General features: G+C 38.4%; 1 protein-coding gene across 1 annotated transcript; it reads left to right on the forward strand.

The window, feature by feature from the left end:
* Window positions 1-5,190: 5,190 nt before the first annotated feature.
* On the forward strand, window positions 5,191-7,746 carry LOC108820114 (uncharacterized). Its single transcript, XM_018593095.1, has 2 exons — window positions 5,191-6,623; window positions 6,729-7,746. The coding sequence occupies exons 1-2, from the start codon at window positions 5,191-5,193 to the stop codon at window positions 7,744-7,746; spliced, it is 2,451 nt and encodes an 816-aa protein (XP_018448597.1).
* Window positions 7,747-15,934: the final 8,188 nt, after the last annotated feature.

The following is a 15,934-nucleotide window of genomic DNA, read 5'->3' on the forward strand; positions in this document are numbered from 1 at the left end:
AGCATTATTAGCAATGTGAATTGCTGCTGTTGAATCACAAAAGAAAGCCACTGGATGATCTTGTGGTGCATCAAACTCTCGAAGGAGTTTTACTAACCATTCAACCTCACGAACTGCAAAGCCCATCGCTCGATATTCGGACTCAGCAGACGAATGAGAAACAGTAGGTTGTTTAGTAGACTTCCAAGAGATCATAGAATTACCCAAGAACATACAATATCCTGTAGTAGACCGCCTAGTATCTCTGCAAGCACTCCAGTCCGCATCAGTAAATGTCGTTAAAGACAAATCATTAACGCTGGAGTAGAAAACACCACGACCAACAGTGCCCTTGAGGTAGTGAACAACTCTGTATGCAGCCTTTAGATGAGAATTCTTAGGAGCGTTACAGAATTGACACAACCTGTTCACCGCAAAAGTAATATCCGGTCTGGTTATGGTGAGATACATCAAGCGTCCTACAAGTCGACGATAAGGAGAAGAATCAGGTAAGACATGCTCATCACTATCTTGTACAAGCTTCACATTTGGATCCATAGGGATTGAAGACGGCTTGCAAGCGAGAAGTCCCATGTCTTCAATGATAGACAGAGTATATTTGCGTTGAGAGACAGATATACCAGCAGAAGATCTTGCAATTTCCAAGCCCAAGAAATAACGTAAGGGACCAAGGTCACGCAACTTGAAAGAACGTTGGAGATCGATCTTCAGTTGAGCAACGTCTGCATCATTATTGGAAACAATAATGATGTCGTCAACATAAACAAGAACTGCGGTATAGATACCATTGGATCGACGAATAAACAGAGTATGATCCGAATGAGATTTCTGAAAGCCAAGCTTGATAAGACTTTCACTAAACTTAAGAAACCATTGTCTTGAAGCTTGTTTCAAGCCATACAATGATTTCTTCAGTTTACAAACTGCATTAGGAGGAAGAGTAACACCGGGTTTAGGAGTATATCCAGGAGGAAGAGTCATATAAATCTCCTCTGTTAGATCCCCATTTAGAAAAGCATTTGAGACATCTAACTGTGTTAAACTCCATCGTTTGGCTTCTTGTTGTGTGTAGCCTTTAGCTACCAAACGTGCTTTGTATCTCTCAAGGGTGCCATCAGCATTCAACTTGACTTTATAAACCCATTTGCAACCAATAGCTCGTTTGTCTGGTGGAAGAGAACAGATATCCCAAGTATGAGTACTTTCCAAGGCTAAGAGCTCATCGTTCATTGCCTTAATCCAGACGTTAAACTTCTTGGCTTGAGCAAAGGAAGATGGTTCCGCATGAAGAGAGACAGAACAGATATAAGCATTATATCCTTCTGAAAGCTGAGCATAAGAAACAAAGGAAGCCAACGGATAAGGTATTTCCGATTCAGTCATGTTAACATAGTAATCATGAAGATAGCCTGGTGGCTTCGATTGTCTCTTAGAAGTTTTATTCTCGGGATCTGCAGAGGAAGAGGCAGTTCTAACTGGAAGATTTTCCACAACTGTAGGACGTTCACTCACTACAGGGATATTCTTCTCAGCAGAAGGGTCACATACAACTGCAGAATCCAACATAGAGAAAAGGTCTTTCACAGCAGTGTCATCAACATAAGGAAATATGTCTTCGTGAAACACTACATTTCGTGAAATGTGAATAGATTGTGTCTCAAGGTCAAGGAGTTTATAGCCTTTGACGCCAGCAGGATAGCCAAGAAACACGCAAGGACGTGCTCTTGGTTGAAACTTATGACGACCTTTAGAGGAAGTTGAACAATAGACAAGGCAGCCAAACACGCGCATGTCTCCATAACTAGGTTGCTTATGAGTAAGAACCTGGTATGGAGAACGATTATCCAGAAGAGGTGTTGGAAGTCTATTGATCAAGAACACTGCAGTAAGTACACAATCTCCCCAGAACTCAAGAGATAAATGAGACTGAAACATCAAAGATCTTGCAACATTCAATATATGTTGATGTTTCCGCTCCACTACTGAATTTTGTTGAGGAGTCTCCGGGCATGAATGATAAGATATGATGCCTTTCTTCTTGTATAAAACATCAAATCTCAGCTCAGGTGCATTATCAGCACGAACTGCTTTGACTGAAGTCTTGTATTGTGTTTCAACCATGGTTAAGAAATCAGGGAAGATAGTCAAGACTTCAGATTTGTTCTTCATGAGATAGACCCATGTAGTTCGTGTATTATCATCCACAATGGTGAGGAAATAACGATAGCCTTCAACTGTTGGAACAGAGAAAGGTCCCCACACATCAATATGCAACAGATCAAAAGGATTGGCACACAGATTATTATTAGAAATATAAGGGAGATTCTTTTGTTTGGCAAGAGGACAAATAGAACAATGAAATTTCCCTTTATTTCTCTGTTGAATACCAAGTACATCAGTAATGATATCAATCTTATTAAGGGACGGATGCCCAAGTCTGTTATGCCATAAACAAGTGTCAACTACGACATTGATAAAATGATCTTGCTGCGAGGTTCCAGGTTCATTGATTGAAGCTCCATCCAAAACGTAGAGGTTAGATATCTGCTCACCCTGACCAATCATCAGCCCCTTGATAGGATCCTGAATCATACATGAAGCTTCATCAAACATTACTCTGCATTTCAAATCCTTTGTCAGTTGACTGATACTGAGCAAATTCAATCGAAAATCAGGTATATAAAGAACATTTGTGAGCAGAAGATATTGATTCAGACGAATCTGTCCAATGCCTGCAATTTTAATATTGAGGCCAGTAGGAAGAGTAACAGATTTATCCAGAGAATCCGAGATGTTCTCAAACAAAGTTCGATCATGAGAGACATGATGTGTAGCACCACTGTCTACTACCCATGATTTAGAAGATAAGGCATTTCCTGTTGCTCTGAGCATTCCAATAAAACCAATAGTAGAGGAAGAAAGAGCCATACCAGGTAACGCTGTTATTGTTCCAGTAGAAGTAGAAACATCTCCCGGTGGGGTTTGATTCAGATGAGTGTTAAAGTAGTTAATCATCCCTTGTATCTGATCTTTTGAGAGAGGAGTGATCATATCTGAAACACTCTGAGTATCAGAAGCAGTTATCTGAGCAACAACGGGTTTAGCAGAACCAGTTTGAGAAGTTTTCCCATCTTGCGGCTTCTTATGTTTGAAGTTAGGAGGATAGCCATGAATCTTATAACACTTATCAATGGTGTGACCATTGTATCCACAGTGAGAGCAGATAGGTCGAGAAGGACGTGTGTTATAAGCGGCATTAACAGCTGCAGGAATGGTTTCTGTGCCTGTTATCTGAAAGGCGCTTGCATTTTGTACAGAGGTGATACTTCTCTGGTTGTAGTCTTGATCAAGAAGGTTGTATACCTCAGATAAATCCGGAACATGTTTCTTCATAATAATCTGACTTCGAGCATGAGAATATGATTCATTTAATCCAGCCAGAAATTTGATAACCTTGGTGTGTTCAATCTTTGTTGCAGTAGCTTTGCAACAATCACAAGAAAGACAAGTTTTCACACAATCTGCTTCATCGAGGTCATCCCAAAGCGTTTTGAGCTTTGTAAAGTAAGTAGAAAGATCAGATGAACCTTGTTGGAGAGACCAGATTTGTTGTGTTAACTGATAAGACCTCGGTAGATTGGTGATATGGAAACGAGCTGAAAGATCCTTCCATATCTCCGATGCGTCGTTGAAACGAAGAATGCTGCCATAGATCTGTTTTGATACAGAGTTCAATATCCATGATTTAACCATACTGTTACATCTGGACCAGATCCGAAAATGAGGATGTGATTCAAGAGGTCTTGGTAGAGATCCATCAACAAACGCAATCTTATTCTTAGCATCTAACGCAATAGTGATAGCAATATTCCAAGTATTATAGTTTGATCCATCCAATACTTCAGTGATCAACGATGTTCCTGGATTATCACCATGAGTTAAGAAATACGGAGAATATTGAATACCATCGAAGTCAAATCCATGAGTATTCGGAACAGAGAAGCTCGGGAATGGAGCGATTGGTGACGACGGAATAGTCGATTGATTCTGGAACGGAATGTTTGATGACGACGGAATAGCCGTTGGATTTTGAATCGGAAGATGAGATGATGACGGATTAGTCGATCTGTCCACCGGAATAGGTTGAACAACTGCAGATCTCGCCGGAACAGACGATTTAGCTGCAGAAGAAGGACGACCAACGCGACGAGTTGAGCGACGAAGAGTAACCATCGTGAAAAGAAGATCCGATCAATCGGAAGCTGATTCCGATCGAAACGAAGGTAGAAGAAGAAGATCGTAGCTCAGGATCGTGATTGTTGAACGTTAGATTCAACGCTCTGATACCATGTTACTTGAATAAACGAGAGAGAGAGTTTGTTACATGACGATGAACTTTTCTTCTCATTCAAGTTAAAATGATTGTTACAACGTCTTTCTCTTTATATAATAGAGTAATTACTTAACCGGAATAAGCCAAGTATTAAACCAAACTAAACCAATACTCTAATAGCTTTCAGTCTCCCTTTTTGTTACTGAGTCTTAGGAAACCAACATAATGTAATCAAACTCAGAAATTGTCGCATAAGCCTTGGATCACTGTCACTCCAAATGTGGTGATTCATCTGCAACACGCTCTCCCTTGCTTAAAAAATACAACTTATCTACCTTACAAACAGAGCCGGACTTGAACGGAGTCTCACGAAACATACGTATGGGGCCCCCACCTCATGGGGCCCCCAGTTCCAATTTTTTTTTCCTTTGTATAGAATGGCTTTGTAAATATGTAATGAGATGTTAACATTTTAATCTTATGTGGACAGAATAAAATATGTGAGTATCGTAAGTTTCTTTTTGTCAACCACGTGAGCATCGTAAGTTAGTCAATAAATATTATAATATATTTAAACAAGTAAAAAACATTATTTTTAGTTCACCTAAAGAAATTTACGAGTTTGTCTTTTACAAGTTTGTCTTTTCAACTTCTCCTCTTCTCTGTTACTCTGTAAAAGCAAATAAGTTCATAAGAAAACCAGAGACTTTTAGCTTTTGATTCTCAGGTAAAAACAAAATTTATTTTTGTTTAACAAATCTTCTATTATGTTTTGTTTATTCATCTCTATCTCAATTGATTTACTTGTTTTAGATTTGAAGTTTTCTAAAAAAATTATATTTCCATCCTGCAGAAAAATGAGTGCATCAAGAATATATCTTCCTGGAGCTAAGAAAAGAGCAAAGAAAAGAAGAATAGAAGAACTAGTGAAATCTCAATCAGGTTCTCTGTTAAAGTATTTTAAAAGACCAGCATCCCTTCAAACTGATGAGGTTGATGAAACTATTGAGGATAGTAGTGAAACTGGTGAGGTTGATGGATCTGAACCAGAGGATGATGAGGTTGATGGGGTTAGTCCAGAAGAGAATACAGATAGAGCTGAGATAGATGATGAAGATGTCAATTTAAATGCAGGGGACGAGCATTTTAAAGAAGATGATTCAACCATTGATCTTATGGATCCTGGAAATTGGAGAAAAATTGATCAGAAGCTAAGAGATTATGTGGTTCAGAAAGGTCCTCTCCCACCACCATCTGAAGATTATATTTTCCTCAAAAGTGTAAGTGGTAGACACTTTTCTCATAAACATTACAAAAGGATCATGAAAAATGGAGATATGCATCAGCGGCGTTGGTTAGTTTATTCAACAACATTCGACAGGATCTATTGTTTTTGTTGCAAGTTGTTCACCCGTTACAAGGAGACTACTCAACTAGCAAGCATTGGGTTTCTGGATTGGAATAATACTGGAATAAGGCTGAGCCAACATGAAACTAGTCATGATCACATTATGTGTATGAGCCAGTGGATGGAGCTAGAGATGAGGCTGCAAAAGAAGCAGACAATTGATAAGTGTGTCCAAGAGGAAATCGAAAAAGAGAAGAATCATTGGAGGGAGCTTTTACTGAGATTATTTTCTGTGGTGGAGTATTTGGCTAAGAGTAATATAGCTTTTCGGGGATCTAATGACAAAATTGGTCAAGAGAACAATGGAAATTTTCTGGGGAATATTGAGATGATTGGTAAATTTGATCCTGTAATGAGGGAGCACATTAGGCGAATCACCAAAGGAGAAACCAAATACCATTATCTCAGCTACAAAATTCAGAATGAGTTGATTGGTATTCTGAGTTCTGAAATCAAGTCTATGATCATCAAGAAGATTAAAGAGGCCAAATTCTTCTCGGTTATTCTTGATTGTACTCCAGATATCAGCCACAAAGAACAAATGTCTCTCATTATTCGATGTGTGGATATATCAGTGAGTCCAGTTCAGATTGAAGAATTTTTTCTCACTTTTCTCGAAGTTGAAGATAAATCAGGAAAAGGGCTTTTTGAGCTACTATGTGATACACTGATTGGTTTGAAGTTGGATATTAATGATATCAGGGGACAAGGTTATGACAATGGATCAAACATGAAAGGAAAAAACAAAGGAGTGCAGAAGAGATTGTTGGATATCAATCCAAGAGCATTTTATACACCATGTGGCTGTCATAATCTGAATTTGGCTATTTGTGATATTGCTAAATCTTCTGATAAAGCGATCTCTTTCTTTGGGATTATCCAGCGTCTATATAATTTTTTTGTACCATCTACGACTAGGTGGGAGATGTACAGGAAAATGGTGGGAGGTTTCACGCTTAAACCGCTATCAGATACGCGCTGGGAAAGTCACCTTGAAAGCGTGAAGGCAATACGTTTTAAGGCTCCAGAAATCAGAGATGTCTTACTTTACTTTGCAGAAAACAGTAAGGTTCCAGGAGCGCGGAGTGAAGCTGAATGTCTTGCGATAAGTGAAACACATGGAATCGAAGGGTTTGAGTTTTTGTTTGGTATGGTTATATGGTACGATGTTCTATTTGCTGTCAATACTGTGAGCAAGACGCTACAGTCTGAAGATATTGATATTGATGATGCCATTGCTCAGCTAAAGGGGTTGGTTTCTTTTTTCCAAAAGTATAGAGAAATGGGATTTGAAGAAGCAAAAGCTGAAGCTTCAAAAATTGCGGTTGCTATGGATATTGAACCCATGTTTAACAAGAAGAAGAAGCGCCTTATTAAAAGGAAAACTCATTTTGATGAAGAGCGAGACAAAGGTGATGATGTTTGTCAGGTTCTAAGTTCGGAGGATGATTTCAGAATCAATTATTTTATCAAAATGATGGACCAAGCTCTTGTTTCTTTCCAAACAAGGTTAGAACAATTTAAAGAGTATGAAGATATTTTTGGGTTTTTGTTCAGTCTGCGAAAGCTCAACTCAACAAGCGATAATACTTTGAAGAGTAAATGTTCTAACCTTGAAGCTTTTCTGAAGCATGGAGCAGATTCTGATATTGATGGGAATGATTTGTTCATGGAAATCAAAATGTTCAGAGAAGTTTTGCCCAAAACTTTCAAGAAGAATGTAGAAGTACTAGATTATTTGAAGAGAATGAAGGACAGCTATCCGAGTATATGGATTGCTTACAGGATAATGCTCACCATTCCGGTTTCAGTCGCTTCAGCTGAAAGAAGTTTTTCTAAATTGAAATTGATAAAGTCTTATCTACGATCTACTATGTCACAGGAAAGGTTAAACGGATTGGCTATATTATCGATTGAGAAAGCTTTAATTCGAAATCTCAATTATGAAAGTTTGATGAATGATTTTGCTGAAAAAACTGCGAGAAGAGTTATTTTTCAGAATTGATAGAACTGTTGTTGTGTTTCTTAGAACTATTGTACTCTATTTTGAAGATAATTATGTTTGGATTGTTCTTTTTTTTCCTTGTTCTATAGTTTTTTCGATGTTGCTTCTTATTATTAAAACTATGAAAAGTTCATCTTTATTTTGAATAGGGCCCCGGAAATCTCAGGTCCGGCTCTGCTTACAAAGTCTCGCATCTTCCTATTTTAGGCTTGGTCTGACATTTAAGAACATATCATGTGCAAAGAACTTCATTCTCCCCTGCTTGAATGCATAGCTAAGTTCAGAAAATATTTATCTTGTATTCTTTTTGCTTTATCTTCGACGCCATCAAGTAATAAGCAAGACTCTTGTATTCTTTTCATCTCTTACCTTAGTGACACACTCCATTGAAGCCACCTACTACAAGCTTTGATTTGATTCTCTTGGTGCAATCAATCTTAATTTCAGAAACACACAAGCATCTGAATTTCAGAAATTTCCAGTGACCAGATTAGAGTTTTAATCTTTAATTCTTCATCTTTGTGAAATTTGCAGATTGTTTCCACTCGCTCTTGAGTCTTGACATGACTCACATACTGCAGTAATCACATGTACCACATACTTAACATGGTGACTGAGAACCAAAAACCTTTCACGCTCTTCTATACCAACTCTGCACAAACGTGCAACAATTCTCTGTTTGAGTGTTCTATCAGCCTCTTTTAGACAGCTCTCAGATGGAGATGCAATCTTGAACAAAACTTCTCTTCTCAAATTTGTAAAACCTTTCTCTGCAATTAAGCTACCTTCTTGGGGAGCTTTTACACAACATATTCCATTCCTAACAATAGACTTAAGATTTCACAAACTAGAGAAGTAAAAGATTCTCGAGTCTTAATCTCTCTCTTCTTCCTGTAGACTCTCTTTCTTTTCCTTTAGATACAGATTTCAACTTGATGTTCTGAACATGATCATTATTGGCTTTAAACAACCTCTCACGCTGAGACTTTCACAAGCATTGTATAGTCTATGCTCCACCATGTTCGATTTCAACAGATCATGCCCGTACTTGTTCACTACCTCATCTGCTACTGAACTTTTATCTTCTACAGATCCATACCCAGCTTGAAATATGCGAGAAAGTATACGCATTTCTACTGAAGAGACTTAAATTTAAATCAACCTAAAACTCAGACTTGTCTGGTTTTCAAGCCTCTCTTCTTGGATTTCAAATCCTCAACCTCTGAACTCTTGAGTTTTCAGAATGATCAACAAAACAAAGATGAATAAATATCTTCCTGAGACTGAAGATCACTTCAAGCAACAACCCACTGACACTATAAGATCTCTTGATGACCTTCTTCCATAAGCTGATTGTCCTTTTGTATTTATCAAGCACATTCACTTCTACTTGATTCACGTGCAAGAACCCTTGGTAGAACATAACTACAGACTCTTAATCAGCTGTTCTGAAAAGAAGTTCCTTCTATTGGAGTACAGTTCTACATATCTAGAAGGTTTCTGGAGAGGGTTGACGAAGCTCCAATGAAACTCAAACCAACCGTTGAAATATCAATCCCACCATTGAATCTTAAGACAGTAGCACCATGAACTGCCCAACCAAGTTTCAGTTCGATCAAATTAATTTTGGATCCTTAAACGTTGCCTTGAATACTGATTTCTGCAATAATCATTGTGACCTTCTTCATGAGGATTTCTCCCGATATCACAACTATTTTAAGAGATCTGTTTCTCTGTCTCTGCACATCTGATCAAACTGCCACATCATTGCTTGTTTCTGTATTTAACCAAGACCATCTCACGCCTCAGTTCTTTCTGAAGCCAGCAACACAGACATAAGTCATCCACTGGATTTGTTGACCAAACCATCATACCATATTGTAAGAATTTGTGATTTCAATGAGCACACTTGAGTTTTCTTCCACTGCAAGGACCAGAATTAAAAGCCACTAGATGCTGATATGTTCCACCATTGACTAATCTTACTAGAACAAGAGACTTGAGATAAACCTCAATTCTAATACTATCAGCATCTATCCTCCAAGTACTTCATAACAAAAGCTTCAATGAGAACTTGTAGAGTTCTGACAGGCATGAAAATTAAACCTCGACGAAACCCAACCACCATCGCACATCTCTGTATCTCTCCTCTCTCTAGCTGATTAAACATTCATTAGATCAAGAAGAACTGCTTAACTGCCTTTGTTGATTTAAAGATATCACAAAAAAGCTACCACTTGGACGACATACTCTTATGAAGGATCCTCCTTAACAAACAAAAGTCTTCATCTTCTACGCAACCAACTCTGAGAATTTCATACGAGTCTTTGAAATGGTCGGACCATGAACTTGTATTAGAAATCATTTGAACACACTCTACAAGTCGCTCAATCAGGTTTATGAGACTACAAACAGTATCTCGACTGACCAATTTCTAACCATCATTAAGACTCAAGCCAACACACATGTTGCTTGATCTCCAAGTTACACACTTGTAACCACCCAAAAACCCTTTTTAAAAACTTTGACGACTAGCCTTTTCTTGCTTGGATAACCTTGCCTCATGTCAACATCATGCCACCACAACTTCTTAAGATCAGCTCCTACAATATTATGCCGATTCGGTATTTTCACTATGGTAAAACAGTACGAGAGATACTCTCCTCCTCTTCAGCAAACCATATAGACATCTCACTCCGAAACATTCCTCTGTTTTCCTGATCTCAGAGTTATAAAGAACGACATCCATGCCATTTATTAAGAGCCTGGAACTTCATACTTCTTTGACATGTCACCAATTCAACTCGTCTATTGCGCTCACGTACATGCGATCATATTAATCTCCTTCAGATATATACTCCTAGCCACAAATCCATGATCTACCCAAAACAAATATCAAATCTGTTAAAACTCCAGCGGACCCGCTCTGATACCAATTGTTAAAACAAGACATGTGACTAAACCTAAACATTCGAGTGCAATGTGTTTGAGTACGAGTTTGTACGAGCATAACATAAAGAGACATATGGATTTGTTAACAAGGTTCGTTTCCTACATTCCCGGGACCAAGTTCAGAACTCATATACTAGAAAAGAACACAACCAATATTGTTCTATGGTACCAGTACACACCCGTACCGACCACTCTTAACTAGATTTACAATGAAGAGAAACTACTACTCATTGTCTTCTATGACGAGTATAGTTCTCTGTAACAAAACTACCAGATCTCTCAACTGGTAGGACGACGTCACACACGTCCATGTGCATTTTCGATAAACCCTAGACGAGTAACAGTTTTTTGTCACATCTCATTATTGTTATACTCCATCCGAGTAAACCCTAAATTCATCAAGCCCACTAATCTAATCCTAAATTCATCAAGCCCACTAATCTTCAAGTTGTTATATCAGTTGAGCTTCTCTTCCAAATCAAGCCCATATGAACTCAAAATCTATGTTGCCTTTTTCTTCTTCTTCCAAAGACCCAATACCACGTTTTGTGTTTGTAACGAACACACTGTCGTACGTCCATGACATTTATCTCGTGACATCCTCACCATTCAGATCACACACCATTACTCTTGTGAAATATGTAACAACATATATTCTTCACTACTTGAGAAGGATCACCATTTAAGGGATGAAATCCGATCTACTTGTAAAACCTGCCACACGAAGACTCTGTAACTGCTAGTGCTAGACGATTTCTCCATCCCTTACCCATCACTATTTCTTGTTCGTCGCCATTGAAACGATGCTTGAGGTCAATTTTAATTGAGCCTGCAATTCCAAGAAAAGGCGTCGAGAAAGCTCTGGGAGCCATGGCATTGGACGGCGTATATATGTTAACAGAAGGTTCTTCCACGATTTTCCAAAGAACAAATGTATATGCGTTTTATTTTTGTTAACAAACTGTATCATATGAATATCAATGACATATGTTGTAATTCTTCAAGTAGTTAAAGAGTTAATAAAATTAGAAGCTGAGGAATATCCATGGTGATGTCACCTAAGCTAAAATGGCAAACTTATGAATAAACTATTAAATCAAGATCAGTTTTTTAAATTGTTTTTATATTAATAAGTAAAGGACTTCGTTAAATAACGGTTCAATATTTCTTTAGAACAGATTCCCATGATTTTTCTTTAATATACGCAACCTATATCTATTCATTATCATTTTTCTAGACATTCTTGAATTATTATCTTATAGTATTCACTTTGTTAGTTCATTTGTTTCTATTCTCACTCAAAGTTTATTATACTACAACGGTTTCTTAAATAATCACTAACTAGTTACTAGAGTTTTACTCGCATGATTATTGTTTGGCAGTACAAATTTGTATTTAACTGATTGGTTTTAAGATTCAATTTTTTTTGTTGATTTTGTTAAGTGATTAAAGTTTTTGGGGTTTAAAATGGGAAAACGCCATTTAAATCCCAAACCTTCGAATAAGCAAAAAAAACTTAACATTTAAGTAAGACAAATAAATCTTAAACTTTTAAAATTTATCTAAACTAATCCTAAATTTCTGTTGACTTGGTCTTTTTAATTATCTCCAAATCAACTGTTAATTAGACTTAACGTCTGTTTAATTAGTAAAACAGTGCAGTTTGGTGACTCGTTAAATTTAGTGTTCATGAGTTATCCAACAAATGCATATATGGTGATATTATAAAGATGTACTTTTTTTTTTGTTTGAAAAATTATAAAGATGTACTTCAATTAATGAATGATGTTTAGACTGTTGTTCACGGTAACGTTTGAACAAGTTTGTGTATTTTTCACGACCACGTTGCTGGTTATTTTTTTTTTTTGCTAAAAAAAAAAAAGGATTGTGAACAATTAGATAATATGGAGTTTAGAACCAATACATAAAAATGAACACATGACATAGAGTTTTGAAGCACTACATAAAAAAGAGTTAAGGATTGTAAACCATTACATAACAAAAGACTCATGAAACAACAAAAGACGTACCAGTTTAGACTAATGACATAACAGAAGATACGAATACAGTGAATCATTATAACGTGTATAACACTTGATCAACCTTGTGAGTGCCGTTGGGAAAGTCCTCGTGTTGACTTAATTAACGGTGTGTTAATTAACAGACGTTTAAGTGTAATTAACTGTTGACTTCAAATGATTAAAAAGGCTAAGTCGACATAAATACAGTGAAACCTCTATAAATTAATAATGTTGGGACTACACCAAAACTATAATTTTTTATTAATTTATAGAGATTATTAATTTATCGAGTACTAAATGAACCAAAAATCAATTTGGAACTATGAAATTATATTAATTTATAGAGATATTAATTTATAGATTATTAATTTATAAAGGTTATACTGTATATGATTAGTTTGGATAAATTTTAAAAGTGTAAGATTAAATTGACTTACTTAAAAGTTGGAGCTTTTATTGGCTTAGTTTTGAAAGTTTAGAATTTAAATGATATTTTTACCGTTTTAAAATGACGTCAACAATTTTAAAAGAACTATTAACTGCATAGAGCCCATATTTATAATAATTTCATGAGTTTTTCTTGGTTCACTCTGTTGGACCCAATTTTTGACATAAGCTAAATGTGCTATATTTAAAATGGACTGTCAAAAAATAAACCCCATAGCGACGACAACGAAGTAGAAAAGGAGATCGCCAAAGTCGAGAAGGTCGTGGAAGCAGTTGCAAGAATAGCGGAGTCGAGCCTATAAAAGGGAGGTGATATCAATGCTAAAGGGACAGCGAAAATCCTAGGGAGAGAGCACACCACACATTTACATCTTTCTTACTTCGTTTAGATCTTATTCTCGATCGACCTCCTTGTTATAGTTGATCTCTTTCCTATTCTTTGTACTCGACCTCTTAATCAATAAAAGTCCATTTTTTTCTACCGAATTCCGATTACATCGTTGTGTTCTAAGGATATCGTTGCCTACATCTTTTGTCACTTCCCTAGTTTACTTACGAACACTACAAAATACTTGAGTGTAGATTTTAGGCTCTACATTTTGGCTCCGATTGTGGGGAAGATAAACGAAAAACATCCTTGCTAAGAACCCGATCTAGGATTTCTAAGCACGATTATGGATCCAAGTCAATCTGGAGTCCCTTAACAGAGATCCGACAACGCCGATCCAATCAGAGTCGACCAAGGAATCAATCAACCGATCCGACCAGCTAACATGAGCGGGATCAACGATCCAACCCAGATCCCTCAAGCTCCACCAGCTGGGGTCATAGCCTCTGACAGATCCGGATCCCGAGTCTGGAGTCGAACTGGGGATAGATCCCCAATAGACAGTTCGCTTACCCGAACTCAACCAATAAAGCCGATTTCTCCCATACAAATAACCCAAGCAAGGAAAGAAGTCGCGGAGCTCCGAGGCATGGTACGAGCTCTCCTAGCAATTACCACCAGGCTAGAACAAACTGAAAGGGAGTTCGCCGAGCATCGAGCTAGCATTCAGGATGGTCTCAGATCCCAAACGAATCTGTTGCCTCGAACAACAAACGGTGGAGCCTTCGGGACCCCCTATTTTTCGAATGCTCGATCGGGACATTACGCCGGAGATAACTCGCTTAACAATCCGTATACTAGCCCGATTACCAGGAGCCTAAGTTTTAATGGAACTGGAGAAAACCCAACACGAACCCAAGGTTCCCCGATCACACCTCTCCGAACCAACGGCGTCACCGGAAGAGCCAACGGAGTTCGATTCGAGACCCCGCCTTCCGACCAACGAGCTTCCGGAGTTCATCACACAACGACAGGAGATTTCGAGATCCCCGACACAGGTCTCGAACGCCACCCTTTTCCCCAACCACCGTTGGAACTCCGCAAAGGGATAACCCGAGAACCGATGGAGGAAATGGGAACTTCCAGGAATACATCGATAGAAACGATGCCGAACTCAAACGACTACACGCTATTATGCATATGGCAACAAGTGCAGCCCCGGATATCGACCTCGCTATAGAGGAAACCCGAAGAACCCCCTTCACAGAAAGAATCTCAGGGATGAAGCTAAGCACCATCGGGAAGATCAAATTCCCCTAGTACTCTGGAAACTCAGATCCTAAAGCTCACATCCGAGCCTTTAGACTCGCAATATCCAGAGCACACCTCAACGACGACGAAAAAGAGGCAGGGTACTGTCGTTTCTTCGCAGAGAACCTCGCGGGCTCCGCCCTAGAATGGTTCGCCGGACGAGAAGAAAATTCGATTGATAACTTCACACAACTAGTATCGGCGTTCCTAAAGCAATAATTGGTGTTCATAGAAACCAGAACGATCGAAGCCGATCTATGGAACCTCAAACAAGCACCCTTCGAGCCTCTAAGAGCCTACATAAACAAATTTAGAGAAATCAAAGCCAAAATCGCAAACCTAAACGACGGAGTGGCTCTCGCCGCCTTAAAGAATGGCGTGTGGTTCTCCTCTAAATTCAAAGAAGAAATGTCGGTCAGGGCCCTGGTGTCACTAGACGATGCGCTGCATCGAGCATCGTACTTCGCGGCCTACGAAGATGACATAGCCAACTTGAAAGAGCAATTCCTGGCAACCAAAAATGCCGCCAGCAAAAAGACTTCAGAAACTAAAGAAGCACCGACCAAAGGTCAAGATTCTTACGCAATAGACAACTCCACGAGAAACAAATCATCGACTTTGGATCTAAACAAGCATTGCGACTTCCACAAACGAAAAGGACACTCAACTGAAGAATGTCGCGCTGCTTTACGCGAAAAGGAGAGAAGAGAGGAAGAAGAAAACTCCCAAGAGGACAAACTCCCTTCGACTCCAAAAAGCGACAAAAAACCAAAAATGTCCTCCCACAAGAGGTCTCGGGAAGTAGAGGCCGAGTCACCAAGCTCGCCACCGCCCGCTTCCAAAAAGCGAGTCGACATGATCTCGCTAAGCACCAACAGGCGAGATTAGGGATGTTGTATTGGGTTCTAATATTTAGGGTAGTACCAATCCATCAAAAATTTTAAAAGCCCTAACCCAAAAGTTGTAACTGTAAATCATATTGGGTTTATTTGGGTTTGGATTCGAAAATAAAGGGTTTTAACAGGGTTGAGCCCATTTGATTTTTGTAAAGCAAAGCTTCTTCGTTCTTCGTTCAGCCTCTTTTTCGATCAAATCATCTTCTTCGTTTTTGATCTCTCTCTCCGATCAT

The sequence above is a fragment of the Raphanus sativus genome, chromosome 8 (genome assembly GCF_000801105.2).
Source record: "Raphanus sativus cultivar WK10039 chromosome 8, ASM80110v3, whole genome shotgun sequence".
NCBI classification, from domain to species: Eukaryota; Viridiplantae; Streptophyta; class Magnoliopsida; order Brassicales; family Brassicaceae; genus Raphanus; species Raphanus sativus.